The sequence below is a fragment of the Diabrotica virgifera genome, chromosome 9 (genome assembly GCF_917563875.1).
Source record: "Diabrotica virgifera virgifera chromosome 9, PGI_DIABVI_V3a".
Lineage (NCBI taxonomy): Eukaryota > Metazoa > Arthropoda > Insecta > Coleoptera > Chrysomelidae > Diabrotica > Diabrotica virgifera.
This window is the reverse complement of record NC_065451.1, coordinates 29,719,563-29,733,561: the sequence shown is the minus strand read 5'-3', so window position 1 is coordinate 29,733,561 and position 13,999 is coordinate 29,719,563. Positions and strand designations below refer to the sequence as shown.

General features: G+C 33.2%; 1 protein-coding gene across 5 annotated transcripts in view; it reads left to right on the top strand.

The window, feature by feature from the left end:
• The window catches only part of LOC114339762 (gastrula zinc finger protein XlCGF57.1-like), a 108,019-nt gene that overhangs the window by 15,974 nt on the left and 78,046 nt on the right, over nt 1–13,999 (top strand). For 4 of the 5 annotated variants that reach the window (XR_007700927.1, XM_050662193.1, XM_050662194.1 and 1 more), the window contains exon 1: nt 1,735–2,498. Coding sequence is in view for 4 of the 5 variants with exons in the window: in XM_050662193.1 (XP_050518150.1) it covers nt 2,270–2,498 (229 nt within the window). In the remaining variant the exon portion in view is untranslated. Of the gene's footprint in view, nt 1–1,734; nt 2,499–13,999 lie in introns of those variants that run through there. The other variant, XM_050662192.1, reaches the window with a different exon arrangement.

Below are 13,999 nucleotides of genomic sequence, written 5' to 3'. Positions count from 1 at the left end.
AGTCCAATAAAAATAAAATTATCAACATTATACTACATTACAATGATCTTTCCATCATGTTCGAAGCATATTATACTACCAACATTCGTCGGAATATATTCTTTTTAGTATGTGTGTAGTATAAGCATAGCATATACTATAAAAACATTCTAAATTTCATGTTTTTTGCATATACTTCAAAGAATATCCTCGGACCAAATATACTGAGCACATTCATGTACATAGTTACTTAGAATATTCGTAAAAGTTTATTCTTGGAATAAACTTATCGAATATTGAATATCGAATCTACCAAGAACATGAAATTGTTATGTGGGAACCATTTAGGCTTGAGTTAAATGGAGAATAATCTTTTAAAACAAACACACACAAAATTTAGTTGCACTAAATTTGCTCCTGGTTGAAAATGTAGGTACTGCCACAGCTTGTTTGATTTTTAACAAACAGCATCCTCCTTTTCCAGTATTTCAATGTTTTCTCTTTTAACAACTGCAATATTATGTAAAAGTATACAAGCCGATATTATTCTTCAAAAAAAAGGTAACTTGCATCTCATTTCACATATTAATATGAGGAATCTTTTCTTCATAAAATACCAAATATTCTTTCAATAACAATTCTTGAGGCAATTTGTGATTGATTATACAGCACTTTAACTACTGTCTGAAGATTCTGCAATGGTGTCATTTGTCCATAATTCTCCATTTTATATAAGTACCCATCATAATATGAAAAAGTATTTAAAACTTTTAAACCTAAAATAGCACTTCCATATTGTATGATGGTTATGTTGTTCTTTATCTGACAAAATAATTAAATTCAACGTTTTACTCTTTTCAATGATCTTATATATTTTCAGGTACAGGTAAAACAAAATAGAATTTTATTTTTATAGGTTATTTTTATATTTACATTTACATTACAAAAATATTAGGTCATTTGTCAAAATAAAAGATTCCTTGCCACGAGCTAGCATTTTGAATTACCCGGCGATGTCAATGTGTAAACAACATGACAACGTTGTAAATATTTTGACGCATGCGCAAATTAGGGAGCCGCACTGTATCTTTAGCCGCACTTACGTTTGACGTCACTCCTCATCTGTTACGTGTGACGTCACGGCACGATCTGCGAAGTCCTCCTTTTAGGCGCTCCTGATTTAGTGTTGTCATGTTGATGTTGATATAACCTAACCAAAAAAATTACATGTAACATGTAAGTCTGCATCTGTTATGTTTAATAGTATCGTTCGCGGTAACGATTCCGTACTTGTCCAGGACAACTTCGCATGCGCACTTTAAAAATCGCATGCGCACTTTAAAAAAGAGAACGCTCTTTTTTAAAGTGCGCATGCGAAGTTGTCCTGGACAAGTACGGAATCGTTACCGCGAACGATACTAATATTTTATAAATAGTCAATAGGGCTTTTCATCGATTGTCATTTGTTTCGAGCTTTTGTCATATGTCGTACAATCCGTGTATATTAATATTATACACAGATTATACAACATATGACAGAAGCTCGAAACAAATGACTGTGAATGAAAAGCCCTATAGTCTCAAGTACGATTGCGCGAAGCCGTGCAATTTACGAGAGGCGCTCGGTCTGTAGATCCAAGTCTGTCTACCCTTAGTTTTTTCCTTGTCTAAGTGTCTACCAATGGATATAACCAAAAAATTACATTTAAGTCATATTTAAGTTTAAGCACAGCATAGAAAACGCTACAGCAGTGACACACTAGTAGGCGGGAAAAGTTCGCGCACTATTACTGCGCAGATCGTCGGCCATTTTGTGCGTAGTACCAGACAATGTAGAAAATCGACAGTGTTGCCGATTTGTACATAATTATCAGATTTACTTAACTTTTATGACATTCATATTTTTTAACATAATTTTATACGTATGCCTGTGGGAATTATGTCAATAATTGGGACATAACACAAAATATTGACGATGAATGGCGATTGTATTGTTAATCTTTTGCATAAATTCCAGAAATTATTCAAAAATAATCTCTTACAGGTAATAAAGTTGGTGACATCGGCAACACTGATGAACCAACACATCACATCACCACTGGATGTACTACGCGAAAAATGGCGACCCTGTACTTTTCAACTTCAAAGGCGGCATCAGGGAGTGTCCTTGCTGGTTTCGGTTATTATGCTGTGGTTTAAGTCTGCCTGCGCCTGCCTCTGCTTAATATTTTATAAATAAGTGAATGTGAAACATAGGTGGCTGTGGTGTAACCAAGTGAATCATAAAATCATGTTTAATCAAACTGAAGTAAAACAAGAGGTAGCTGAGACAACTTGCAAAAGAGAAATAGAAATAATAGATAATGAAGTTCTACTGGATACCAACGAGGATACCTTTAAAACCGAATTTAAGGATGATGCTACCAGGGAAATTACTAGTACTAATACAAATAATGATACATTTGATGATTTAGACGTTAAGAAATGCGATATAAAAGCTAAAATAGAACAAGATGATGGTAAGTAAATAAAGATTAGTTACTTGTTACTTATGCATACATTTAAGCTCCTATGATTCGCTTTGCCTTATCCCTATGCGAAGTCGGCTTTCCTATCTGCATTTCTCCACACAATTCTATCTTGGGTCATATCAATATTAATCCCCTTTACCAACATGTCCTGACTTATCGTCTCCTCCCAGGTCTTCTTTGGTCTTCCTCTCCTACTCCTTCCAGGAATCTGCACTTCAGCAATTCTTCGTATTGGGTGATTAACGTCTCAATGTTGAACATGACCAAACCATCATAACCTATGCTCTCTCTCATTTTTGCATCAATTGGTGCCACGCCACACCACTCATCCATCTAAACATTCTCATTTCCGCCACATGCATTTGTTGTTCCTCTTTCTTTTTCACTCCCCAACATTTAGTTCAGTACATCATAGCCGGTCTTATGGCTGTTTTATAGAATTTTCTTCATTGGAATTTTTCTGTCACGCAACACACCACTGGCTTCCTTCCATTTCTTTGCTTCTCCATTACTTTGCAATACCGATCCTAGGTACTTAAAACTATTGCTTTTCACAATCATTTCACCATCCAAAGACACCATTTTATTTGTAGAAACTCCATCTTTGAATTAACATTCCAAATACTCTGTTGTTGTCCTACTAAGTTTTAAACCTTTTTCCTCCAGACTCCAGAGCTTGTATCCACTGTTCCAGTTTTTGTTCTGGCTCTTTCACTTTCCCTACTAACACTACATAATTTCCTATTAACACTACATCCTCAGCATACATTAAGCACCACGGAATGTTACCCTGTAGTTTCGCTGTTATCTGGTCCAAAACTAATGAGAATAAATAAGGACTAAGCACCAAGCCTTGGTACAATCATACTTTCACATGAAATTTATCAGTCTTTCCCACACCTGTCCTAACACTAGTCGTTACTCCCTCATACATATCTCTCACAATCTTTACATATTCACTCCTTTCTTATTGAGTGCCCACCACAGAATCTCTTGAGGATCTCTATCCTATGCTTTCTTAAGATCAATGAATACTAATGAATAAAAATACCAAATACAGTAAAACCTCGATATAACGGACCTCTAGTTAATGGACTTCGGATATAACGGACCAAAAATCTGGTCAATGTAAAAAAATTAAAAACGTGCTGTTAATATTATACATACTTAACCCTGCCCATACCAAGATACATTGCATAACAACGGGGTCCCCGTGGATCCCAAACGCTATATTTTACAAAGAATTTCAATAAACTTTTTATTATAGCATAATGAGGACACATTTCTAAATAGTCTGATTTATTTTAAACCTATTTTTATATAACGAACTTTCAGCTTTAACGGACACCCCGTTCCCCCAATTAGTCCGTTATATCGAGGTTTTACTGTACCAATGAAGAAATTATGATCTTACCGACTATTAAAAATATTCCTTTTCTTCCTTCTTCCTCTAATAGGGCTTTTCATTCACAGTCATTTGTTTCAAGCTTCTGTCATATGTCGTATAATAGACGGAGAGGCAGGGCTGAAAAATCTATTTGAATTTACTAAAGCTAGATTTTTCACAGTTGATTACTGTGAGTGTGTATAGAAACATACTGCGGTCGGTCAAGCGAAACGTAGAACAGGGGTTACTGAGAGGGTATCAAAGTTGCTTTCCTACGAAGTTAATTATTTCCATTTACTAAGGCTGAAAATCAGTACATACATTCTATTTATTTATTATTTATTTACGGACCGAAGTCCATTAGTACATGATACAATTAAATTAAAATGTCACACAAATTAGAAAAATAAGATCTAGTAGGTACAAAATTGGTAAATACATAACAAACAATAATAAAGAATAAAATTACTTGCTCTCATTTAACAATTGAGAGCTAGAACATTTTGAAATTGACAAATACAACTTATCCTAGAACAAAGACAATAACAGTAGTTGACAAATCAGTCTTGAAATTAGAACATTAAGTTAAGTATAAATGTAATTGTGTGGAAAACGCAGTAAAGTCGTTCACAAAGAAATCAATTTGCGGAGATAATGTGTTTGCTAATTTAATAGTTTTAGAGAGATAGTAACTTGAACCATAATTTGTGCGGTTAATGACCTCGTGGAAGGTGGTCACAGAACGGGTGGTTCTTGAAGGTACATGTAGACCAATTTTATTTAAAAGTAGGATACAGAATTTATGACCATGAATTAAGTTATATAAGAAGCAAAGATCTTTATGTTGACGACGACTCTGTAATGAGTCAAGTCGAATAATTTGCAGTAAAGACTCATAACTTTGACCAGTGAGATGCATCTTATAAGCATAATAACGTAAGAATTTACGCTGAACTTGTTCGATTTTATTAATATGACAGTTATATTGAGGTGACCAAACACATTAATTATTTGACGGACCGCTGCCAGAGGGTGAGATTTGCAGGTGTTGAATCGGAGAGAGGATGCTTGCGCATAGGAGTTCCTCAGGGCTCTGTGTTGGGTCCCTTATTATTCTTGATATACATCAATGATTTACCACTTTCATGTCAAACTGCGCATTTCACTCTCTTTGCAGATGACACAACAATCTCATCCTGCAGTAAGGATTTGGTAACAGCAGTGGGAAATTCGTGGGGTTCAGTGTCGGAGGCAGAACAATGGTTCCATTCTAATGGGCTGTTTCTCAATACAACCAAAACACAGTCCTTACTTTTTTCAACTAGAAATATTCCTGATGAACTGGACAATGCATCCTGTGCTAAATTTCTTGGTGTTTTGCTGGACCCTTGTCTGATATGGGATGCTCATACCACCTCTTTGGTGGCAAAGCTATCATCAAATACATTTTTGCTTCGTGGACTTTCATCCTGTGTTTCCGCTTCCATACTAAAGCAGGCATATTTTTCTTTGTGTCACTCACATATCTCCTATGCTATTCTCGCATGGGGCCATAGTGCAGGAGCGAAGGATGTATTCAGACTGCAGAGAAGGGCCATTCGCATTGTCGCAGGCTTGCCATATAGAGCCGATTGCAGACAAGTTTTTATAGATTGGAAAATATTAACATTACCTTGCCAGTATATACAGAGAGAGTCTGTAAAGTGGAATAAATTCAATATCTCAAATACTAATTGTTTTTTTGGAAAATGCTCAGACCCGTCGATAAGTATTTCAAATTGTCCTTTTTGACATTCAATAAAAATGTATACAGGGTGTCCCAATTTAGAGATATGACGTCATCGTCGATTTTCTTAAATGGCAACACTGTCATTTTGATAGCTAATTTGATAGGGTTTGTAAAGTTATACATAACTGCAAAATATCAAATTTTTATTCTCTACCATTTACAAGATAATAGAAAATAACAAAGTTATATCTGTAATTTGGAATATATTCAATAATTAAAATACTAACTGTTTTTTTGAAAAATGCTCAGACCCGTCGATTAGTATATCAAATTGTCATTTTTGACATATAATAATAATGTATACAGGGTATCCCAATTTAGAGATATGACGTCATCGTTGATTTTCTTAAATGGCAACACTATCATTTTGATAGCTATTTTGATAGCGTGTGTAAAGTTATACACATCTGAAAAATTTCAAAATTTTATTCCCTACCATTTACAAGATAATAAAAAATAACAAAGTTATGAAGAACAAGAAGTAATCAAATAATAATTGAATTTATTTATTTCAATTAAGCAAATGCTCATAACGTTGCCCATTGACAATTTGACAATAATTGAGGGCAACATTATGAGTTTTTGCTTAATTTATTGAAATAATTAAATTCAATTATTAGTTGATTACTTCTTTTTCATAACTTTGTTATTTTTTATTATCATCTAAATGGTAGAGAATACAAATTTGAAATTTTGCAGTTGTGTATAACTTTACACACCCTATCAAAATAGCTATCAAAATGACAGTGTTGCCATTTAAGAAAATCAACGATGACGTCATATCTCTAAATTGGGACACCCTGTATACATTATTATTATATGTCAAAAAGGACAATTTGATATACTAATCGACGGGTCTGAGCATTTTTCAAAAAAACAGTTAGTATTTTAATTATTGAATATATTCCAAATTACAGATATAACTTTGTTATTTTCTATTATCTTGTAAATGGTAGAGAATAAAAATTTGATATTTTGCAGTTATGTATAACTTTACAAACCCTATCAAATTAGCTATCAAAATGACAGTGTTGCCATTTAAGAAAATCGACGATGACGTCATATCTCTAAATTGGGACACCCTGTATACATTGTTATTGAATGTCAAAAAGGACAATTTGAAATACTAATCGACGGGTCTGAGCATTTTCCAAAAAAACAATTAGTATTTGAGATATTGAATTTATTCCACTTAACAGACTCTCTCTGTATATGATAATCTTATATATGTAAAATGCAATATGCATAAATTCCAGACTCATGAACAGATTCATAATATTAACACACGCTTTAGAGGGAACCTTGCCCCAAAGTTTCGTAGGTTGGAGAGGTGCAGAGATGGCCCATCATGTCTGGCTATACACTTCTTTAATAAATTACCCCTAATAATTCGAGAACTGCCCTTAGATACATACAAAATAAAAATCAAGGAACTTCTTTTGGTGGGTGCTTACTATTCTCAGGAGGAATATCTCGGGGCTACCCTGTTGTGATAGTCCTACAGCTCTCTTAAATGTTCTGTGTGCTCTTGTGTTTTTATGCTAATATTCTAACTTTGTGTTAAGTATTTAGACTAGGTGATAAAATTTTATAGATTTTACTTATTAAGTGTTAGCTTGCCAATGTATTTCAATGTTGCATTTTAACAGACTTTGACTTATGTAAATACTTTGTATATTGACATCAATAAACTGAATTGAATTGAATTGAACATGATGCATAATCTAAATGTGGTCTAACCAAAGAACAATAAAGAAATTTTAAAGAACGACCAGTCGTAAAGTCATAGCTGCATCTTTTAACAAAGCCAAGCATCTTTAATGACTTAGAAACCATGCTATTAATGTGTAGGTTGAAATTCAAGTTAGTATCAAGAATAACACCCAGATCTATAACTGAGTCAACTAATTGTAACCTAGTGTCCCGTATAAAGTAAGAATTATTCTCAAAGTGTCTTAGTCGAGTAAAAGTTATAGCATGGCATTTGTTTGCATTCTAAATTAAATATAAATAAAAGTTATTATAGTTGGTCAGCTGTATGACGGGACAGAGCCGGTCGGTTGGCCCCAATAGTCGATTGAGAAAATGAAGCATTTTGCCTCACAATTTTTTCGTCCAGCATGGATTTACTTGAAATTTTCACAGAAGGTAGGGAATAGTCCAAGGATCATTTTATATATCATGCCGCTATCATACGCTAAAATCTTGGGGTGGTTGCCACCCCATCTCGGGGGTGGGAATTTTTTTATTACATTTTAACCATGTAATTCGATGGAAAATGTGCTTCTAAGAAAAAAATGTTTTTTACATTTTCTTCGTAAAACTAATATTTTTCGAGTTATTCGCGCTTGAAAATAACAGTTTTTCGACGAAAAAATCGACTTTTTTAGAGGGTTTTTTGAGAATACCTCGAAAAATATTCTATACATTTTTGGCGACAAAAAGTTTCTTCAGAAATGATTTTGTAGGATTTTTAAAGAGTTATAAGACTGTGTAAATTAAATTCCGTAAGGTCTCTTAGTTTTTAATTGGGGCGGGTTTAAAGGGCTCGAATAAGGGGGTGTTTGCTGGTAAATAGAGGTTTAAACAGCTATAACTGGCTAACTGTTTACTGTAATGAAAATCTATGCAAAGGGTAAATTTAGTCATTGAAAAAGCTACAATTTAGTAATTTTTAATTTTTTTCGTATCTTCAGTATTTTCGGAGATATTTTGAAGTAAAAGGTAAAAAATACCAAATTGCAAAAAATCAATTTTTGTTTAAACTCCAATTTTTCCAAAATTAGGCATTTTAAATAGGTCAAACTCCTCGAGTGTATTGATAATATAAATATAAAAGGAACTACAGAAAGGTGAAGACCAATTTTGAATTAGGAAGGTAGTTAGGGGGTTGTTTTCACTGATTTTTTCGTAGAGAAAAGCAGGTACCGACATTTTTTTGATTATAAGTCGCTTAATTTTCATGCTAGAAACTTTTTATTATTTTTTTTTGAAAGGTCTAATAAATGCAAATTTTTCCCATTATTTGGCTTTGAATATTTCAAATTATGCATTTGAAGAAAAAAGCTAACCTTTAACATGCCGTATCTCGGTTTATATTGGTCTTAAAGATATTATAGGAAAATAATTTGATTTATGTTACTAAAAGAGACAATTTCGATATCTACAGTTTTTTTGATTAAATGCATATTTTTCGAGGTATTCTCAAAAAAACTCAGTTTAAAATTCTCAGTTTAAAATTAGAAATCAACCTCGATGGATGTAATTAGCAATTGATCCTAAAAAACTGTTGTTTTACAAGTAAATATCAACAATTAATTATTAAAGTTATATCAAATAAGCTGAATTAGTACAAGGAATTTGAAGATCATCTTTCTTTTTTGGAAAAACAATTTGTTTGTCTGTAAATTGCAATAATTGCAATGCAAAGTTTGTACCTTTAGTTTTTCTTTTTTAAACAAAAACTTGAAGCAATTAGGACAAATTGATAGTGATAGATAAGTAATTACCATATACCAGTGAAGTGACTTACTATCTTTATTAAAGGGTTTATTTTTGACATTTTGTTGAATATTCAAATATGGGCAAATGCTTGTTATGCAAGAAAGATGCTGCAGAGGATAAGACTTCTTTCAAGTGTGATGGATGTAAGAGGGCTATACATATTAATTGTGCCAGTATAACAGCTACAGAAGTAAGATGTCTTCAATTGGCAGCAGATACTAGGAAATCAAAATATTTCTGTGAGGATTGTGAGCAAGGTTTACTGTTAGTACCAATTTTGAAGTCTATGGTTGAAGATCTAAAGATTGAGGTAGAGAAACTTAAGTGTGCCAATGAAAAATCCTTACACGAAAAGGATAATCAGATTTGTGACCTAAGGAAGACTATTGATGAACTGAAATGCAACTCCAATGCGCCAGGTTTGCCATTTGAGGAAATGTTCATAGAAATAAATGATAGAATTGTAAAATCTAACAATATTATGTTATTTAATGTTCCCGAATTGAATTCTGAGAATATTGAAGATAGGATAAAACAAGACAAAGTAAAAGTCGAGGAAATTATGAAACAAATGGGAAAAGATGAAGCGTTGGAGGATTTAGTGAAGGTTGTTCGAGTAGGAGAGAACACGGGTAGTAAGTCTCGTCCACTTAGAGCTATTTTTTCCAATAATGGTGTTGTTAAGGACATTTTAAGGAATAAGAAAAGACTACAGAACTCAACAATCAAAATAAATAGTGATCAAACAAATATGCAAAGGGATATGTTCAGTAAAGCTTGGAAAGAATTAAAAGACAGACAAAATAAAGGCGAAAAAGACATTGCCATAAAGTACAGAAATGGTGTACCAAAAATTGAATCATTCAAGAAAGAAGGAAAAAACTAATCTCATCCCCATTACAAGTTTATTGTCAGAACGTCGGAGGACTTCATACAAAAATTCAAGATCTGATTAGTTTTATTTTATGTTCTGATTATGACATTTTTATATTTGTTGAAAGTTGGTTACACGAGGATATTTTAGATAGTGAAATTAAAATACCTTCATATAGAACTTTTAGATGTGATCGTGATAATAGTTATAAGTCAAGAGGAGGAGGTATTTTGATTGTTGTTAAAGACTACATTAAGGTAACTGTGCTGAAACCCTTGTACAAATCTATTGAACAACTTTTTCTTTTATGCTCATTTGGTAAAGAAAATTTTATAATTGGAGGGGTATATATTCCACCAAAATCCGTAGAACAAATATATGAACAACACTGTTTATCAGTCGAAGATATATCCCAAAGGTATAATCATAATTAAAACATATATATTCGGAGACTTCAACCTTCCGGAAGCTTCATGGGATAACAATGAATCAGGTGTCTTGGTGAATTGTCCTCAAGGTTCACATGCATTGTACTTAGCTGAGATTTATGGGTATGTACTTGAATTTTTTCCAGATGATTAACATTCCAAATGAAAGAAATGTGTTTTTAGACTTAATATTTACAAATGTTTGTGATTTACAAGTAGCAAAAGCTTCAGATCCGATTTTTAAAAATAGTTATCATCACATAAGTTACACTTACAATATTAGTTTGTGTGAACGTCGAGGTAAGTCATTAGAATATATATATATATATATATATATATATATATATATATATATATATATATATATATATATATATATATATATATATATATATATATATATATATATATATATATATATATAATTATTAATATGTAGTGACTGTTAATAATACAAAATGAATAATTTTGGGGAATGCAGTCAATGTGTTTTGGGCTGATTAAAAGAGAAACACTTTGAACTTTTGTCGAGCTTTCGGACAATTTATTTCCTTTATCAAGACAATCTAAAAATACAAATGTTTAAATTTAGATGAAAACTAGAAAAATAACAACTTACTGCTCGTGGTTTACAAAGATAACAACTTATTTAGCAGTAAGTTGTTATTTTTCTAGTTTTCATCTAAATTTAAACATTTGTATTTTTAGATTGTCTTGATAAAGGAAATAAATTGTCCGAAAGCTCGACAAAAGTTCAAAGTGTTTCTCTTTTAATCAGCCCAAAACACATTGACTGCATTCCCCAAAATTATTCATATATATATATATATATATATATATATATATATATATATATATATATATATATATATATATATATATATATATATATATATAATCGATAACCCTTCTACCCTAAGGTGTTGGGCATAAAGTCTAAAATAAAGTCTGTTTTTATGCTTCGTACACAAACTTCCTCCAATCCTTCTTATTTCTTGCCATTTTCTTCGCTTGTTCTTTAGTGACTCCTCTTTTGTCTAGGATGGCAGCGATTTCATCGTCCCAGGTCTTCATGGGCCTGCCCCTCGGTCTTTTCAGGTTTCTTCTCGCTTCCCAAACTTGTTTTACTGGCCTTCCTTTATCCATCCTAACCATGTGGCCGTACCATCTTAACTGGGCTGCTTCGATTTTCTTCTCTATTGGTTGGACTTTAAGGCGTTCTCTTATTTCCTCATTCCGTATCCTGTCCATCCTGGTCACACCTAGTACTCTTCTTAAATACTTCATTTCCATGCTTTGCAGTTTCTTCTTTAGTCTGGTGGTGAGCGTCCAGCTTTCACATCCAAATGTTAGGATAGGTACGAAAACTGTGTTGTAGATTGTTATCTTGGCTTTTTGGGATACTTCTTTTTTCGATAGAAATGTGCTCTTAATTGCATGGTATATGCGGGCTGCGCTTGCTATTCTGTTGTTTATCTCAGTATCGTGTGCACCCCTACTCTCTATTTGAACTCCCAGGTATTTGAAAGTTTCAACTTGTTCTAGGGTGTCGTTATTGATTTTAATTTTTGTACGTTTATCTGTTTTCCCACATATCATGACCTTAGTTTTACTTTCGTTAATCCTCAGATTACGTTTTTCAAGTTTATCCCTCCATATTTGGAGGTTTCTCTGTAGTGCGGCCTCATCTCTTCCAAACACAACGAGATCATCTGCAAATGCACATTCTGCTATCTGTATCATTTCGAGATTTCTATGTTCTAACATATATTTTCGATGTTTCTTCTCTGGTTTCCTTCATTACATCATCTAGAACAATATTGAACAAGATGGGGCCTAGTACACCTCCTTGTCTTAAGCCTTCATTAACTATAAACTCGTCCGATTCCATATTATCTGTTCTTACTCTATTTCTTGTGTTTTTGTATAGGCTCATAATAGCTTTTCTGAGTTTAGTGTCTACTTCCCTGTTCATTAGGCTTTTGTCGATTTCTATCCTTGGTGTTCTGTCAAATGCTTTTTCTAGATCTATAAAAGCTTGGTGTAGTTCTGTGCTTGTATTTCGCGTATTTTGTATTAGCTGCTTGAGTGTGAAAATATGGTCATGAATGCTTCTTCCCTTCCTGAATCCGCTTTGTGACTGTTCCAGTTTGTGGTCCACTTCTTGTAATAATTTTTTCTCTAGTACTCGTTCGTAGACTTTGGAAGGAATACTCAGGAGGGTTATACCTCTATAATTACTGCAGTCTCGTCTGTCTCCTTTTTTGAAAATGGGTAAAATAATCCCCACTTCCCAGTCTTTTGGGACCTTACTCTCATTCCATGCTTTATTGCAAACTTTTCTGAGCATTTCATTTCCATTTTCTCCCATATTTTTTAGCATTTCCGCGGATATCTTATCATAGCCAGCTGCCTTTCCTCTTTTAAGCTTACATATTATTTCTTTTATTTCATCTGTTGTTATTTCGGTTTGATTTTGGTTTTCAAGTGCATTTTCTTCGGTGTTATCTGATTTATTATTGGAGTCTTCTTGGGTCAAGAGGTTTTCAAAATATTCTCTCCATCTGTTTATGATTCTTTCGTTCTCGCAGAGAATGTGGCCATTTTCATTTTTAATTTGTTTAGGTGTTTGTTGTACCTTCTCTGCTCTTAGACTTCTCAGGGTTTTGTAAAATAATTTTTGATTAGTGTGGTAGTCTTTCTCCATTTTATTGCCAAAGTCCTCCCAGCTCTTCTTTTTCGCTTCCATAACCATGTCTTTTACTTTTGCCCTCTGCTGTTTATATTTTTGATAGCTTTCTGGGCTCTGCTTCCCTAGGTATTTCTTCCACGCTAACTTTTTTAATTTGACCTCTTCTTTTATTTCATTACTCCACCAATTTGTGCACTTCTTGTTTTTATTAATTATAGTCATTCCGCAGACTTGCTTGCCTCCATCTAGGAGTGCTTCTTTAAGTTTTTGCCAAGTTTCTTCTAAGTCATAGTTCTGGTTTAAATGCTTTTGAAGACTATTGTTTACATAGTTTTTGTATTTCTGTGCTATTTTCTTATCTGTTAGCTTATATGACTTAATAGCTGCGTTTGTGAGATTTTTTGGGGTTTTGTCTCTTTTTTTCAGTTTCCTTTGAGTTAGTTTTTGTTCGTTTCCTATACTTGTTCGGGACACTACCAAGTAATGGTCGCTATATATTTCTGCTCCCCTTCGCACTCTGACATCTTTAATATATTGTCTTAGAGATCTGTTCACCAATACATAATCAATAATAGATCTTTCTCCTCTGCTTTTAACTTCTCTGGTGAATTTATGCACATCTTTATGCTGAAAAAACGAATTCATTATTAAAAGATCATTCTCTCTGCAAAAGTCTATAATACGTTCTCCATTATTATTTCTTGTTAGTTCTCCATATTGCCCTAGTACATCCGAGGAGTCGTTGTCTTTTATGCCTACTCTACCATTAAGATCTCCCATTACTATTGTGTTCCCTTCTGCGCTGTCTATAATCT